General features: G+C 38.4%; 1 protein-coding gene across 1 annotated transcript in view; it reads right to left on the bottom strand.

Annotated features, from left to right (window-relative positions):
• The window catches only part of LOC107559650 (storkhead-box protein 2-like), a 48,632-nt gene extending 31,197 nt beyond the window's left edge, over window positions 1-17,435 (bottom strand). The window contains exon 1 of the mRNA XM_016243548.1: window positions 15,717-17,435. Within this exon, the coding sequence (XP_016099034.1) occupies window positions 15,717-16,038 (322 nt within the window). The 5' untranslated portion in view covers window positions 16,039-17,435. The remainder of the gene's footprint in view (window positions 1-15,716) is intronic.
• Window positions 17,436-17,739: the final 304 nt, after the last annotated feature.

Raw genomic sequence — 17,739 nt, 5'->3', positions numbered from 1 at the left:
AGGGAAGGGGGTAAGGGGAGGGAGGGAGGGGGTGGGGAGTAACCTGAGGTTCAGTCCCTCCCCCACATTGGCAGGGGACACCCCAGTCCAGGTATCAGGCAAGAGTCATGGTAAGGGCGCTCTCGCACATGCACACGTGCGTACACATATACACACATACACGCACGTACGCGTACGCGCACACGAACCGGGGGTGACACGTGGCGTCGCAGGCGGGCGTGCTCAGTGACAGGCAGGCTGGCTGGAGGTGGGCGTGGGAGCGCTGGGCTGGGCTGTCCTTTGAGGCATCACCCTTGGCTGGAACAAATCCCACCGACCCCCTGCCAAACATCCGGATTCATGTGCCACGAAGGGCACATTATGTCGCCAGGCACTGCAGGGATGGGAGAAGAGGGAGACGGTGGGGTGGGAATGAGGCGAGAAGAACGAGAAGCAGCGCGAAGGCAATTCCGGACAGTGCGTGCGTACCGACAAACACACATATGAGTTTAAGCAAGGTGCATTGCGATGAAAGGATGGAGTGGTGAAGGAAGATAGAGGAGGGAGGGAGGGAGGAAGGATAGGGTATTGTGGAGGGAGGGAGGGAGAGAGAGAGGCCTGCCTGTCCAACAATAGCCCAATTCAGCACGGTGGCGGCAGCCCCTCGGAAAAGTCCGCTGTAAAACAAAAGGCCTGCCAGGGAAAGAGAAAACGCAAAGGGGGAGGGAAAAAAAGAAGAAGGGAGAGAACGGCCTCTGAGGTGACCTCGAAGCTTTGGTGATCTCAGTCCGCAGACAAGCCCGTGTCAGCCTCCCTCCTCTACAGCTCTGCCACTAGCCTCCGTCGAAAACGACGCCACGCACAAGGGGAGGGCAGAAAAACCGCGACAAGGGAGAAGGTGGAAAAATGGAAACTGCAGCTGCGGAAGAAAGGTTCTCCTCTTTTGTTCCGTAATTCCACAGTAAAAGGAGGACGGCGGCTGTGAGGCTACACGCTCATTCACGCGACTACATCTCGTCTCCGAGGCTCCCTCCTCTTTCAATGCCGATGCCGTCGCTGCTGCTGCTGCTGCTAACACTGCTGCTGCCAGCACCTTATGAAAGGGGTGTGTGTGTGTGTGTGTGTGAGAGAGTGAGGGGGGAGGCAGTAGAGCAGCAGAGCAAGCGATCGAGTGTGTGAGCGCGCAGCAGAGGCTGTACGTGAGCGTGTGTGTTTCGGAGTGTGATTGAGAACGGGTTAGCATGGATGTAAAAAAAAAAGATGGGGGGAAAAGGAAATAATAGCAGGGTTCATAAAGGAAATCAAAGACTGAATAGAAAATACATGCAGACCATTGCAGGTTTCCTAAGAATAACATGTAATAAAAAAATTTTTTAAAACAAGTGCGCATCTTCTCTATCTTCCCCATGACCTGCTTTAGTTCTACGCTAATTGAGTATTTGTCCTATTCAACACTCATTTTATCTTTTAGCATTCATTAGCAAATTCCAGGCCAAAGCACAACAATTACAGAAAAGAGAGAAATTTGTATTTTTCTCATTTGTGACTGAATAAAGAAAAAAAGCAAATCTCATCCACTACTTTCATCAGCACACATTTGTATTTATTTAGACATTAAAGGGATACTCTACTCAAAAATTATAAACTATAATTATAACTATAAACTTTAGAATTTTCAATTTTCATACGTGCATTCACTTGCCGTAAATGTCAGAATGTTATGAAGTGTGATCTAAGCGTGTTGTGAAAGTGCCAGTCCTTTGTGCTTCCATATAACTTCACAAGGTGCTGACATTCACAGCAAGACACTTGGCCGGAAATTATATTATACATTTGAACAATTCTAAAATATTCATCTTACACATACCTATCGTTTCACTTCAGAAGACATTGATTCATCTGGGGTTGTATGGATCGTCATGTTCATTTTGTGTGGTTTTTAAAGCTTTAGCTTTGAGGGACCCATCCACTTTACTTATTTTTTTTTTTAAATCTCCATTTGTGTTTCACAGAAGAACAAAAGTCATTCACACCTGAGAATGCATGAGGGTGAGCAAATGATGAGACTTTTTTTATTGTTGGGCTGAGTATCCCTTAAAATACATTGAATGACCAAATAGCCTTGCTCAACATATTACATGAATTATGACACACTCAATAAATGTATTGTACTTAATATAATAATCTTGAAATCATGCAGGCTCACATGAGATGAAGACTCCAGTCGGATCAGTAGTCTAATAAAATAAGGTAACACTTTATTTTAGTGTCCTTGTTACGTTACATAAACTTACTATTGTAAATTATGTAGTAAAACATAACAGTAAATACAAAAATAAATAGTAAATTACACATAGTTAGAAGGAACTAACCCTAAATCAAACCCTATCCCTAAGCCTATAGCAAGTTGCAAATTAGTAATGTTGTAAATTAGTAATACATACTTGTGTAATTATGGCACCTTAAAATAAATTGAAACTAAGAGGATTTTACATGTAGTGGATCGTCTCATGGTGGCTGACCTAATAAGATCACATGACCTGATGCTCCAGAAGTCAACCTAATGCTGATTTGCTGCTTAAGAAACTTTTCTTATTATTATCAATGTTAAAACAGTTAATGCTGCTTAATATTTATGTGGAAACTGTGATTTAAAAAAAAAAAACAGGATGATCTGATGAAAGTTCGAAAGAACAGCATATATTCGACACGTATCTTACTAACCCCAAAGTTTTGAATGCTGAGGTATACATCTCATTAAACATTTTTCTTGAATCCATCATCAGTTCCATTATACATTGTTACACCTTTCATATTTTTAGTACTGTCTGATTAGGCCCGTAACCATACATACAATTTATATATTTACTATTAGTGTCAGTGTGCTCGGGCAATGCAATGTAACTAGCCCTCTATGTCAACAAAATAGTAAAAATGCACAAAATACTCCACAAGTGCATCAGAAACTGTGAGAGTGAATCTAAATTTGTCTCTACCTTTATTCACTGTGGCCAGCAGGTTCAGCTCAAGTACATTTAAGGAGAGAGGCCTTGTGCTATAACCTCTTCCTCACACTGTCCTATCGCTGTCCGCCTGCTCATCAGCTGAAATCACTAACTAGTCTGCTTGGCTGTGGATTGGAGGATGGGGGGCTTGGATTAGAGAGACAGGGTGAAGAAAAACAGAGTGAAGTTAGATGGGAGGGGGAAAGGCGAAGCTGCTCTGGTTCATTCATACAAAAAGGAAGGGGGGAAAAAACACCAGCCATCTTATTTCTGAGCCGCAACAGCAGCCGTAACCATGGCGACATTGCTTGATGAGCTCATAGGCTCTGCAGTAGGACATCTCTAAAAGATGAATAGTGGAGATGCCACTGAAAATGTGGAGAGGGATTAAGGAGGCTTACTATGCTTTTTAGGAAAAACGAAAAACAATAATAATAATGAAATTATTATTAACCCTATTAGTATTATTGTTGTTGTTATTATTACCAAGAAACTATTATCTATCTATCTATCTATGAATGAATGAGGCATTTATATAGCGCTTTGTGTATTGCTGTACACCCAAAGCGCTTTACAACCACATGAGGGGGTCACGCCTCAACCACCACCAGTGTTCAGCATCCACCTGGATTATGCGACGGCAACCACAGGACAACGGCGCCAGTGCGCTCACCACACCAGCTATAGGTGGAGAGGACTGAGAGATAGAGCCAATTCAGTGGATGGGGATTGTTAGGAGACCATGATTGACAAAGGGCCAATGGAGGGAATTTGGCCAGGACACCGGGGATACACCCCTACTCTTTACGAAATGTGCCATGGGATTTTTAGTGACCACAGATTGTCAGGACTTCGGTTTAACGTCTCATCCGAAGGATGGTGCATTTTACAGTATAGTGTCCCCGTCACTATACTGGGGCATTAGGACCCACACACAGACACAGGGTGAGCACCCCCCGCTGGTCTCACTAACACCTTCCAGCAGCAACCTAGTTTTCCCAGGAGATCTCCCATCCCGGTATTACCCAGGTTCAAGCCTGCTAAGCTCCAGTGGGCAACCAGTCTTGGGCTACAGGGTGATATGGCTGAGGGAAATCTATCTACACACACACACACACACACATAATCGTGTACATATAATGAATATATACACACACACATATACATATGTGTGTGTGTGTGTGTGTGTGTGGTTACATTGCAAAACAAATAAAGTAATTGTTAATAATCAAAATGTTACTTATTTTTATCAATTCGGTTTAAAACTCTAATATATACACTGACATATTTATTTAGTCACTCACAAGACAAAACTTCTTGATTTACATTAAAACACTACCAGAAGGATGGATGCAGATGAAAATTATACTCCATGCCTCTAGATGGCAGCAATGCCTCAGATTTTCTTTGAAAAGTTGCCAGCAATGAGCTTGAAAAGTTGTGCTTTATTGTTCTTGGTCAATAAATGAAGCCTCAAATGAACAACAGAGTTAGAGTCCACATAAAATCACATAGACAACTTAACATGTTTTTGGTTGTTAGTTTTTGGATCTCTCAATTAATACACTCCTAAGAAAAATGGATCTAAACAGTACTAGAAAACAATTATTTGGCTTGTACCAATAGCAGAACCCTTCCATAAAGAACCATGATTTGAAAGTGCTATATACCTTAATGGTGTTATAAGTGTCCTTTTTAATAATAGTTTATTTTCATTCATATTAGTATTATTAATATTATTTTGATATGTTATTTATTAATATTGTTTTTTTATCCCTCTATCTGCCTAGTCTTACAAGATCTTGTAGCCTCCATGTCTGTTGCAGCACTGAAAATAAGTCTGAGAAACCCATTTTACCCTCACAAGGGTTTGGGAAACAGACAACAACTGTTGTTCTAGAACTTGGATCTACCTTTCAGCATTGATGGTGCCTTTCCAGATGTGTAAGCTGCCCATGCCACACGCACTCATGCAACCCCATACCATCAGAGATGCAGGCTTCTGAACTGAGGGCTGATAACAACTTGGGTTGTCCTTGTCCTCTTTAGTCCGGATGACATGGCGTCCCAGTTTTCCAAAAAGAACTTCAAATTTTGATTCGTCTGACCACAGAACAGTTTTCCACTTTGCCACAGTCACTTCAGCATACTTTAATTCACAAATAATTTTATATCATAAGGATTTACTGCTGCTAATATTTATAGTTTTTGCTATATATTCTATTCCCTTTTTTGCTATTATTACTTGTTTGTATTCATGTGTATTCCAATGTTGAGAGCAGTCAGTGAGAAAATATTTTGCTGTAATGTTTAAGTCCTATACTGTGTTCATTAACTAGGATGTTGCTGGAATCAGTACAGCCAGAGACCCCTGGTCTTTCAACACCAGTGCTGTGAGGAAGGATGCTACAGTAGGCCAAGCAGAGACAGGGAGGAGTGTGGTAGAGGTAGGAAAACCCAACAGACACACAGTGACAACAAAGAACAACATACTGTAGAGAATGACAGTAACCGCAAACAGATGGCATAAACAGACAGCACACAGACTCTACAACATCCTCAGATTCTTTTTCTTTTGTTTTTACTGTGTGTGTAAATTTGTTATAAATGTGTGCTCTTTAAAAAGTAGTAAGCATTGTTTGCCAGACACAAACATTAAATGTTTAAATATATGTTACATACAGTATATGGTATTGCTTATATTATTTCCCCATCTGTACACAAATGTAAGTAGTGAATGTGTGTGTCCGTGGGTGGGGCTGTGTCGGTGTGGTAATGTGCGCCGGTGTGGCTACACTGCCAGGGCTGAATTTTTGTCCCAGTCCGCCCCTGGACGTAGGTGTAGCGTAAGCTCCAGTGAGAAATGTTGAACGTGGAAGCGCAGAGGAGAGAGAAACAAAGAAACAAAACTTGTGAGACTGGCATATTCTCACCGGAGCTTATGGTTTATAAAGTTTTAAATATGGATATTTTTCTTACACAAACACATCGATTCACTTCAGAAAACCTTTATTAACCCCCGGAGAAATGTGGAGTACTTTTTATGATGGATGCACTTTAACGGACTTCAAAAGGATAATATAACTCTGATTGTATTCATCTGAAAGAATTAATTCATATACACCTATAGGTTTGAGGGTGAGTAAATAATGGGGTAATTTTCATTTTTGGGTGAACTATGCCTTTAAGAAGTAAAACAGTTTTTTTTTTTCTATGTAATAAAATATTATGCCAAACTACTGATTCTTTAAATGAGGCTTTTATCTTCATTATGATTTTCAAAATCATATATTCTAAGAATAGAATTGACAAAAAACAGTGTCATGACTCATGTCATTGACAATTATATTGAGAATCGTCTCCGATCTCAATGTGTGTACTAACATCGTGATCAAGTCTGATAAAAAAAAAAGTGTCAGAAATAACGGTCATTGTCTATGACTCAAAAGATACATATTTTTGTACACCACTCCATTAAAGCCTTAAGACTTTCCATTATTCAGAGGAACAAACCAGGGGTGTGGACTCGGAGTCACACGACTCCAGACTTGACTCGGACTCGAGTCCCAAATTTGATGACTTGCGACTCGACTCAGAAGACTTGAGACTCGACTCCTCCCTGCAGCATGCTTGCGCTTGACTGGCAATAAGCCAGAGACTGCGTTCAGGGAGCGCTGGATATATAGGCTAGTATAAATTAATGGAGTAATAGCACAACTTACGACAAAAGAACCGAGATAAGAAAAAAAAATGACATGATTCGTCTAGTAGCGATCTCCGTTCATGAAAAGCGCCGCCCAGCAGACACACGGAGCAGGCATGCGATGAGAGGCGCAGCCGCGATCACTGGTGCTCGCCTCATCATTACTGTGACTGCTGCTGTAAAATATTCCTCACTTCTTCTGTTTGTCCGACACCGGGGTGCACCATGAGTGACGGATCTGCATCCCGAGCATCCCGACACGACCCTCGCACTCTGCCAACTCCATGTGCTTTAATTTTCATTTTTATTTGTAATAAACACCTCTCCGAGACCTGTTTTTGTTCGATCAGTTACATATTTTAATTGCATGTGCATTTTACTTTATTTAAACCTCCATTAAGTTTAAAGTTAATCCATAATCGAGATTTAAATCGGAGTTTAAAGTTATGGTGCAACAGGATTAAAGTTAATCTTAAATAGCCTATAACTTAAATCCAGGATCACAATGATGGGTTCAAATGTAAACCTGCTTATTTTTAAAGGTTTAAAGTTTGGTGCAACAGAATTATTAGATAAACCCTGATTTAATCTAGATTTAAAATTAATCATTGCAAACCATTTAGCCATAATCTGAAGAAGAAAAATGCACATTATGCCTAATGTCTGAAGTGGGCAAGCGGCAATAGGCCTAATGATCATTTAAAATATAATTTGAAGAAGTGTTTCGTTCACAAAATGAGTATTGTATAAATAACTATAAAGGCTACTCAATTTATCTCCCTCTTCACCAGGCACTTATGTCACTTCCATTTCTTTCAGCATAAACAAATGAATTCACGTGTTGTAAATCAGTCTGTAGGCCTATAGCGCACATAGCCCCTAAATTTAATTTTAAACTATGCATATTATAAGCTTAACATGTAACAAACAACATTTTCTTTTCTATTAAATTATTTTGTCTTTGTTACTCTTAGTTATAAAGTATGGTAGCACAGCATTTTTGAATGTTTGTCTTCATGAGTTCGTCTGCATCCATATTGCACGTTTCTTCTCACTTGTAAAGTATGCTTGCAGTTATTTCTTCTAGTTCTTTCAAAGCAGTTCTTTCTGCATTTCCGCTCACATATTTTTTTAATCTGTTTCATTGAGGTTCCAAATAATGGCTCATTGGCTTTGATATAACACCTAGAAGCATATATTTTTTGCATGCCCTGCTATAAATTTTGACCAGTTGATGAAAAACAAGCTTATGTGGATTCTACACATGTAAACAATTCAGATAAGTTATCGAGAATTATTTATGGAGCAGATAAAATACATATAATCATTTATTAATCAACAATTTTGACTTAGCTTTTCTTTATTTAAAAGGCTGAAATGTGAGGTTTACCTTTTTATGAAACTTTTTCAAAGCTTTATTTGAACATTTACATTAGATATTTCAACATGCTATTAAACTGTTGTCAGTCAAGTTGTCATTTAAAATCCGAACATCATTGGTAATGTTATTGTTTTAGTGATTATGCAAACAAAACATCATTTTATTTGTTGTTTGTTGATTTTTAAATATAAAACTTGGTGAAGTGATTTATGTGTCAGTACGTTTTGAACATCTCCAGTACATTTTAACAATACCGTGATACTACTGATAACCGTGATCATTGTGGTCACTATAATCCTGATAAGAAATTTTCATACCGTTACATCCCTAGCACACATGCAAAGTACGTTGCAGCTGTTAATTCTATGAAATTAAGTTGTCTTTGCTATTCTGTTACTAAAAAAAAAAACTTGTCCTATGTTGGCACAATCCCTAAATTGAACTTGAGTAGGTTTACTGAGGGCATCCATCTCACATGAAATTGAACTATGTCAAACATATTCTACCTGCCTTCCTGATATAAATTACTATGAATTTGATATAGTAATTAATACCGAGACACTAATTTGGGCAAAGAGCACTAATGACTTGTTTAAGACTTGAATCTTAAAGCTGAGGACTTGCAACTCAAGTTGGACTTGCCTGTCTTGACTTGGGACTAGACTTGGGACTTGTCGGTCTTGACTCGGGACTTGAATGCAAAGACTCGAGACTTACTTGTGACTTGCAAAACAATGACTTGGTCCCACCTCTGGAACAAACTGACAGAAGAGTTGCTGACTATTGTCTTTATCACAGTAATTTTCCCCTTTCAAAGCACTCTATAAATGTCAGAATAACATTTCAAGTGGGAACATGCCAGGTTGTAGAATCTCCACAACCTGTGCTTCATTTAAGAGTACAGGTTTGACAATGGCACAGCTGTAAAATGCCTTTACTTGTGAACCTAAAAAAGCAAGAATGTAGCATTCAAAACAAAGACATTTAAATCATGAATGTGCAAAAAAAAATCTAAACACTAGCATAGTTATAATGTGTTGGCTTGAACTTTAAAGTATGACTGTGCAGTACACCTACAGCCAGACGGAGCAAACAAATGAACTGAGATTTGTGCAGAAAGCTCTCAGCATTCTCGGAGTCTCATACGAGTCTACATACACAGAAGACTGATAAGACCATGCAAGAATGGCAGATAGTGAGACAACACTCAGCAAAATTATACCAAGGTGACACAAGAGTGAAGCAGAAGAGAGAGAAAGTGAAGTGTAGGTTAGGCTCCAGGCTAAAGGAGAGCGCTGCTCCACAACAGATCACAGAGATCACTCACAGATCTCCTTACAGGCCAAAGATCAAAACCACAGCTGGGCTTTCAACTGGAAAATGTATCAAAAGTATAGGCCAAAGTGGAAGCTCAGATATGGACTGGCAGGCTAAAATGCATAGTTAATGAGTAAAAACAGAACTTCAAATTTTAAAACTTAATACTGTTTGGTTATTTTAAGACCACACACATTTCTCCGCACAAATTCATGTTGCCAACATGAACAAATGTTGTCAACATCAAATTGTCAATTCAACAGTTGGATGAAAGTAGTAAGAGGCTAATTCACTTTTTTTCACTCTAATGTAATTTAAAGTGTGACCTGTATAACTTGAATTAAATACAATTAGATAAATATAAATATGAATATGATAGTCAAAATAGAAGTCAACCACAGAAAAAGCTCTTAACATTATTTGAGATTTACGCCCAAACTAAATGAAGGCCTAATACATTTTCTGCCATGGAGGTACAGTAATCTCAATTGACACATTATATATGGATATTTACAGTCTAATGGGGTTTAGTTTTTAAAAAACCCAGAAAGAGACTTAAAAAAAACAAGAATATCTACTAAAAACAAAAATTGACGACACTTCTATTAATCTTTCTGACTAATGTTATTTCAACTACTCTTAAAATTATTACAAATTTAAACATGGAATCAGTTTTCCTACACAGAAAAAGTTAACAGTACATTTAAAGCCCAGGCAGGAGTGGTAGATTTACAATGAGGTATTGAAAGTGAACCTGCACAGGCATCAGCGTCCCAAACACCACATCAGCCAAATATGCAGTAAGATACCACAGAGAGAGTACAACTCAATATGACTTACTGCTGACCTCTCTCACACAGACATGCACAAAATGATTTACTCTCTGTGGATGATCAGGTGTTATCAACACACCTGGTGACACATCTAACAAACTTTAACCCCTCAAGCGAACTGGGGAACAAGGAGCAAGTAGAGGCACACAGGAGGTCAAAAGGACACAATTTCATTATACAGCGTTTATTTAAGGCATTACTCATTAACTTGTAATAGATTCTTTAAAAAGCACCAAATAAACAGTTAAAACTGCAGTAAAATAATTACAGATACAGTTAAAAATAAACTTCAGCTGCTCTTTTGAATGTTGGCATCCTTCTGAAGAAGCAGAGCAGTAGGTGCTACATACAGCCAGGAACATTTAACTATTTCTACCTGATTTAACCAATGAAATTTAGTTTTGTTGGCACAAACGATTGTGTTCAACAAAATAAAATAATTCAAGTAATATAATACATTCAAGTAACATAATACCTTCAAAAATAATATTTTGACTTAAATAAAACCAAATAATTCTCATTAATACGCAACACTTTTCGGGTAAATAAACCTACTTTTTTGTTTAGGTAGTTGCTGAAACTTACCATATGGATGACAGCATCTAAAATGTAAGCAGTAACATGTATTTATGTAAAATATTTATGATTCCTTTATATCATAAATATATTTTTATACTTGCATAGATATATTTTAGATCCCTTAGTCCAATCCACAAACCTAAATGTAACCACTTTTAAACAACATAAACAATGAAACAGGCAGAAGTGTGTACAATAACAATATTTTTAGTTACAATAGACCACTATATAGATATTTTCCCACAAATCCACCTCCTATCTCTAAACCTGACCATTTTTAAAGAATACATACAGTATAAAGACAAATGTAACAGGCAGGCAAGTGTATTCACAATAATTTATTCCAAAATGGCAAAAAGCACTACCAAAGTAGTCCAAATGATGACATACTGTTTTTCAAAGTACTCTCTGCTAGTATTGTTTTAATTGCTAAAAATCTTATCTTAACCCACTCCGTGAGGGCACACATATCTTTTTCAAATGCACACATGTTGTGTTTTAGATGCTGTCAGTATTGTATGTTTTATCTATGCAAACGTACATTTACGTAGATTTTGAGTAAAATATATACAAATACATGAGATCACATTGACCTGTATTAGCTCATTGTGTTTTTGGTTTCAGAACAAGCCATTATTTCATCTTAGCTAGGAGTACTCAAATATTACAGTATATTGTCATTGTACAATGATCTTCTTCAACTCAAAAGATCAAGTAAGGAAGAGTTGATTTCTTATGATATGTGAAACGTACAGCATAAATCCATAAAACCATGACACTTGTGGTCCAACTGTCAAACACCTTTTGTCTGAAAAGGAAAGTTGACTATGACTGAGCCAGGCTGTCCACACTTCCCTACACAATGCTGATTTGCTGATCCATTGGCTATTTCCCTTCATTCTCTTCTGCACTCCTCCCTTTCCTCCTATTGAAGACCAGGCTTCTAGGGCTTGCCACAGAGTTCCCTTTCCTGTCCCCCAGTCTTCCTTCCCATCTGCGTCAAAGCAGACCTGCCACCACAGTCCATGTGTACTATCACCGTCCTTGTACATTTCCTCCCTGTGACAAGCTGATCTATGGACAGCCATCCACATTTCATTAACAGAGTACTGCCAGATGCTGAACACATATAGATATATTCTCACTTTTCAGCAAAATTAATACTATTCTGCAGATGCCTTGAGGAATCTCCTCAAGAGTGTGGTTACCAATAAGGCTCTAAGTGTTTTTTTTTGTGTGTGAAACCTAAAACTTCATGGCCTCTGGGCGACCTCCAAGTAATACAAAGACATGAGAGGTAGCCATTCCAATCTACCCAGAGTATAAATCTTCAGCCCAATTCATCCTGACATCCAGAAGAAAATATGGTGCTTTGAATTACACATCTTGAATTTCTAATAATTTAGAAGAAGAAATTGCAGGTTATGTTTTCCACACTTTGTAGAAACTGTTCATATTTTGTTTATGTTGGAAAATGTTCAAAATCTAAATTCTCCAAGTCAAAATAGTTTTGTTTGCTCCATGTAAAAAACAACAACAACAACAACCATCGCCATTTTTGTAAGGCAAAGTAGAACACCACCATTAAAAAGCAGTATTATCATATAGCCGCTATACTCTCATGAACATTTCCTAAACTATATTATTTTTATATCTTACTATTATGCAGTATTTTGACTGCATAAAATACATCTAAATATGTTTCAACTTTGAGTGTAAAAACACCCAGGCTCTTTACTTCAAAAGCTTTGATATAAGCTTGAGTCAAACTCCATGTCTGCAATTAAGTTTTACCAGACAGACTTCAAAGATTTGAGGAAAGGTTCCTCACTTAAGGAGAGTTAATGTCACCCTTAGCAGATAAATCACGGAGCACAAACACCTTCCCTCCACTCACACAAACAGGTATGAACTCTACTTGACACTACTTGTTTGTCATGCTTATGATAATCACACACCTGAGGGGCCTGTGCTACGTCAAGATATTTTTAGCACTATGGAAACTTTTTTAACTGTCTAGATAGCAGGGGTGATGTCTGGGTCATGCATCTAAAAAACACATTCTAAACTTTGAGTCTTTATTTTTGTTTTTCCTGTTTTACTGCATAGGAGGAAGAAAGAAAAAACTCAAGGAATAGAATATCTATAACCCTGCCAACAATTAGTTTCCTGAGATGCAGAATCTATTGTATTAGCAAGTAAGTGGGGTTAAGTTATAAGTTACATAAGTTATAAAGGGGTTGTAAAAAGGGGACACATTTATATAAAGCTGCGGTGTTAAAAAAAAAAACTTGCTTAACTTAATGGTACAGAACCATAACTGAACAAATTCTAAAATCTAATTTTAATCTTGCATTCTAGTTTATGTAACATATAATATAGGTACATAAAAGTTTATGTGACATGATACACGAGGGTGACCATACATCCTCTTTTTCCCGGACTTGCCTTAGTCATGATTTCTGCCTAAAATGTACATTTTTTTTCTTGCTGAAAGTCATAGCATGCAGGCATTACATAATCGACCAATTGTGTCAAAACAGTCAAAGCAATGCAAATACACATGTGTGAAGACTGTAAAGAGCACGTCAACAGAAAAACAAAAAAACAAAACCAAAACCCGGACATTTCAGGCAATTTTGAAATCCCAGCCAGGACATGCCCAAGAAAGAGAGGACGCATGGCCATCCAACACAAGCAGGATGCTTTGTTTAGGTTCTATAATGATTAAATTACCTTTTCAAATATTCTTACAACAAAGTTTTTGACATGCTGAGGAAAACAAGAAAAAGTCACTATGTTAAATGGTTAAGGCCTGTCTATTTGGCTGTCCATCATGAATATCGATATAAGGGATGATAAGCAAAAAAAATCCTTTCAAATGACGATAACTGCTTAGAATGTTTACAACATCAATTCCTACAAAAGATGCTATGTCACAAAATCTAAAAATCGTGTTTGCATATCTGAGCTGATGCTAAAGCAGTTAATGATGTACTGTATCAGTCGTTTAATTTGTATGTTGATAAAAAAAAATTAAATTAAAGAGCTTTGTCAGATCATGAAATGAATAGGTATTGCAGACCACGAACTGACAAGTAACCAGAAACCGAATGTTTCTTTTAAACTCATTTTTAAAAAAAGTCCAAATCACTGCAAACATTCAAAATGAAGAATCAATCATTTTATGAGTTGGAATGTAGATCACCCCATTTAAGGCAAAAAGTAAAATCAAATCTGCAAATACTAGACATATCCACATTCCAAAACAAATCATTCAGTACCAGGTAGTGGAATGAGAAGAATTTCCCTTCGAGCTGATAGTGCAGTAATATGTACAGGTTTGTTTTATGTTTGCATTATGTGTGACTGGAGGCCCATTTCTTCACAGTCTCTCCCTTGAAAATATCCTTTGTTTACACAGCCTTGAACATGTACGAAGAGCCAAGACAACTACGGGTGGGATATAAGACACCACACCACGAAAGGAGACCATTTTATTTTCATGTTCTTGATATTTAATCATATTTAGACATTTTTATTATGTTGCTAAAGGTTATTATATTTTAAAGATTGATATAAAACAAATTACAATTGAGTAAATCAATGTTTTCGGTGCAGTTAAGGATAGGAACTTTCCACAGAGATAAAGCACATCTTTGTGTACATGCATTTCTGTATGATGTATATTCTAGTGGAATGATTTAACTTTAAACCTGTTTCTCCTTCAAGCAGACGTCAAGATGTATGGGAGTGTTTAGAGCAAAGAATGGGTGAACCAGTCAGAATGGATGGTTTGAAAGTAACAGCAACATTGGCCTTGATCATGTTGTTTTTACAACAAGTAAATCCTCATAAAATGTGTTTCTGCATGATACTGGGAAAGCATTTGATTTAATATATCTAGGGCCCTTGACCTCATATTCAAAAGCAACATTTAAGGACTTTATTTAGCCTATAGTTTTACAATAAATCTGCAAATTCCTGTTTCCACATTTAGTTTAAAAAAAAGGGAGTGTTTTTTCCCCCTGGCCGTGAACATACATCAATGTATACAACTGGCTCTATAGCATACCGGCAGCTGGCGTGGCATCTGCATGGCAACTTTACCACACAAAATGCAGCTACAATATTTAAAAAAAATGTAACAGTAGGCCTATATGTCATTAAAACATATATAATGCTGATAAACCAACCTATTTCAGCTGTTAAAATCTGCTGGAATGCCACATGGTGACAACGTTTATCCAAAGAGGCCTCATCAGCAATTAGCCAATAACAGCTTAAACACAGAGCACAATAATCAACACAAAGCCCAAACAGCAGGCCACTAAAATAATACTATATGAACATTAATAAGAAAATGCAACACAAAACACTGCATGGTACAACACTTCAATAAAATAAAAAACATGATGGTTCTCTCAAGGAAGTCTGGAACTGCGACAACCCAATAAATTATAAAGTATTTTTTTTACTTTTTAAAAACAATAATCTCAATGTATAATATATATAGGCCTATAAAATATAAATACAATTTTCATACTTTTTTTTTTTCTAAAACACTTTTTACAGTAAAATGCTTTTCTTACATGGCAAGGTAACTAAACCCATTTTTAATTCTTCTTAAAATGTCTGCCTTGTAGATAATTTCTTCAAACAGATAAACCTGACCTCATAAGAACCGCATACTGAATTTTCTGCATTTTCAGTTTGCAAGTGCACCTTACTGGCATCTTCAGTATGAAGATTTTCAAATTTCTTTCAAACCTCTGCAACCACACATCACCATGTTAAAATAATTCACTGGCACTAACGTTAGCCCACATTATTCCTCGAAAAACAACTTGGCTGCTTGCTTCCTTCCCCATGGCTGTCCATCAAGGGTCCCTGTGTGATGCCATTTGGTCAGGGCTTACCTATGCACTTGATCTCGAAGCCCCGCGGTGGCTTGAGGGCTCTCCGTGTCCATCCTTCCCTCAGGACCTCCAAATGATCCTCCTTGCCTTGAATGAGCAGAACATGTTCATCTATCCAGCCCAAGAAGAAGGTCTCCGATATGGCGTCCGTGACTTTCTTATTCCAGAAGTGCTGCATGTTCTCCGCTTTGAAGTCGGCGAATATCTCGTAGCCGGTGTGATGGTGCTGAAGCTTCTCCGTGACCGCGGCTGCTTCCTCCACGCTGACCCGCGACAGCACTATGGCCAGGGAATGGGGCGCTATCTGCAGGAACTTCTCCATTCTCCGGCGCGTTTCACACACAGGCCACGGCGTGGATTGCGAGCCTGTCCGATGCTCCGCGGCACTCACACGGTGTTTTATTGCGCACCTTATTGAATTTCCAAAACGAACACATTGCACCGTATTTCAGTTTATGTCCAGGAGCCGAAGCGCTGCGCGTGACGGCGGAGGGTCCACCAGCATGATACGCGAGAGAGACGCCAATGTCCTTTATTCATCAAACAAACGCTTACAACGTCGCGTTCCGTACGGTGCGCCCATAGCCCGATGCCAGCGGTCCGGTGGGCAATATTAACCAGGCACTGCACTGATGGGCAAAGCAGCTGAGCTGAATGATCAATGGGTCTGTCCGTATTAATAGAGCTCAGCCTGCCTCTTTCCACATCTCTCCCGCGACATTCTGCGCATACGGCCGAAAGCAAGCGAGACCGACTCCTCCACCATCGAGGCCTCTTGAGCGGTGGATTGATCGATCACTTCATTCATCGGTGATGTTTGCTGGCTATAAAGCGCAGGAGATGACTTCATCCCTTCTTATTCATGTCTTCATTAGTGCACTCCGTGGTTGCCTCCCAGTCGGTCTTGTACACTATAGGGTGTTCATATGGACCGTACGCTTTCTGATGTCGTACTCGCAACTGTCGGCTCTCGGGCTCTAGTCCCCTCGTCCCTGACGCCTTGCGCCTGGTGTCCGGTGCGGCGGCGGCGGATTAGATTGGAGTCATTGGACGTGTCGACAGAGAGCGCGCGGTTCACCAGATGTTTTCCTGACTCCACCTACAGGCGGCCTTCAAAACATCGCGAGTATAGCGCACGAGCCTCGCAACAGGTGAACACGGGAAAGGCAGAGCGAGAGCTGGCACTCACAGATCAGTGCAATGCATTTGAACACTTTTCACGAAAGGGTGGACTTAAAAGAGGCGATGAGAGGTCAGGCTATGTCTGTGTCCTATGTTTTACTTTATTTAACCGGCTCATTCCTTGTATCCGGTGCTTTTAGTTCTTGATGCAATCTGTCATAATGTTGCATTTCAACAGAGTAAAATTATAATAGGCTGATTAAAAAGAGAAAATATTATTTTTTAACAATATAACACACAATGCCTTGGGTCCAAAACAAAAGTATTATAGGCCTGCCTATTATATATTTAATCATTTGAATTTATTGGGCTATATGCATTTTGTTATTATGCACGCTAAGTTATTAATCAGTATAATATCATGGTTAAATGTCTGTCCTTCAAGAAAATCACTCATGTAGGCCTGCAGCATGCATCTTAACAGTAAACAAAGAAATGTACACTTGCTTAGTGAAATATATCATTATTGTTTTAAAAGGTTATCAGGAATATGTATCAAATAATATCCAGAGGTATTCATATATTCATGGAATTCTATTAGGCTAAATGTATTTGTCCATAACAGTGTAGATATTTTGTTAGTTAGTCAGTGGTTCTACAAAATGTATAGATTTTAGGTAATTAATCTTGATGATATGGACATTTTTTTATGATTAAACGTAAATACATGTTTATTTTATTTATTTATTTATTTATTTTTCAAAAGTTTTAAAGCTGAAAAGGCTCTGAATTGTAGAATCTCCCCAACCACAACTATGGTAGTGGGGATATTAATTTTATTTATACTAAGATTAATTATCTTAGTCAACATAATTAATTTTATAGCTGAAATGGGTAATTC

Source organism: Sinocyclocheilus grahami, unplaced genomic scaffold (assembly GCF_001515645.1).
Source record: "Sinocyclocheilus grahami isolate Dianchi unplaced genomic scaffold, SAMN03320097.WGS_v1.1 scaffold693.1, whole genome shotgun sequence".
Classification (NCBI taxonomy): domain Eukaryota; kingdom Metazoa; phylum Chordata; class Actinopteri; order Cypriniformes; family Cyprinidae; genus Sinocyclocheilus; species Sinocyclocheilus grahami.
Note: the sequence above shows the minus strand (reverse complement) of the source record. Positions and strands in the feature narration are given on the sequence as shown.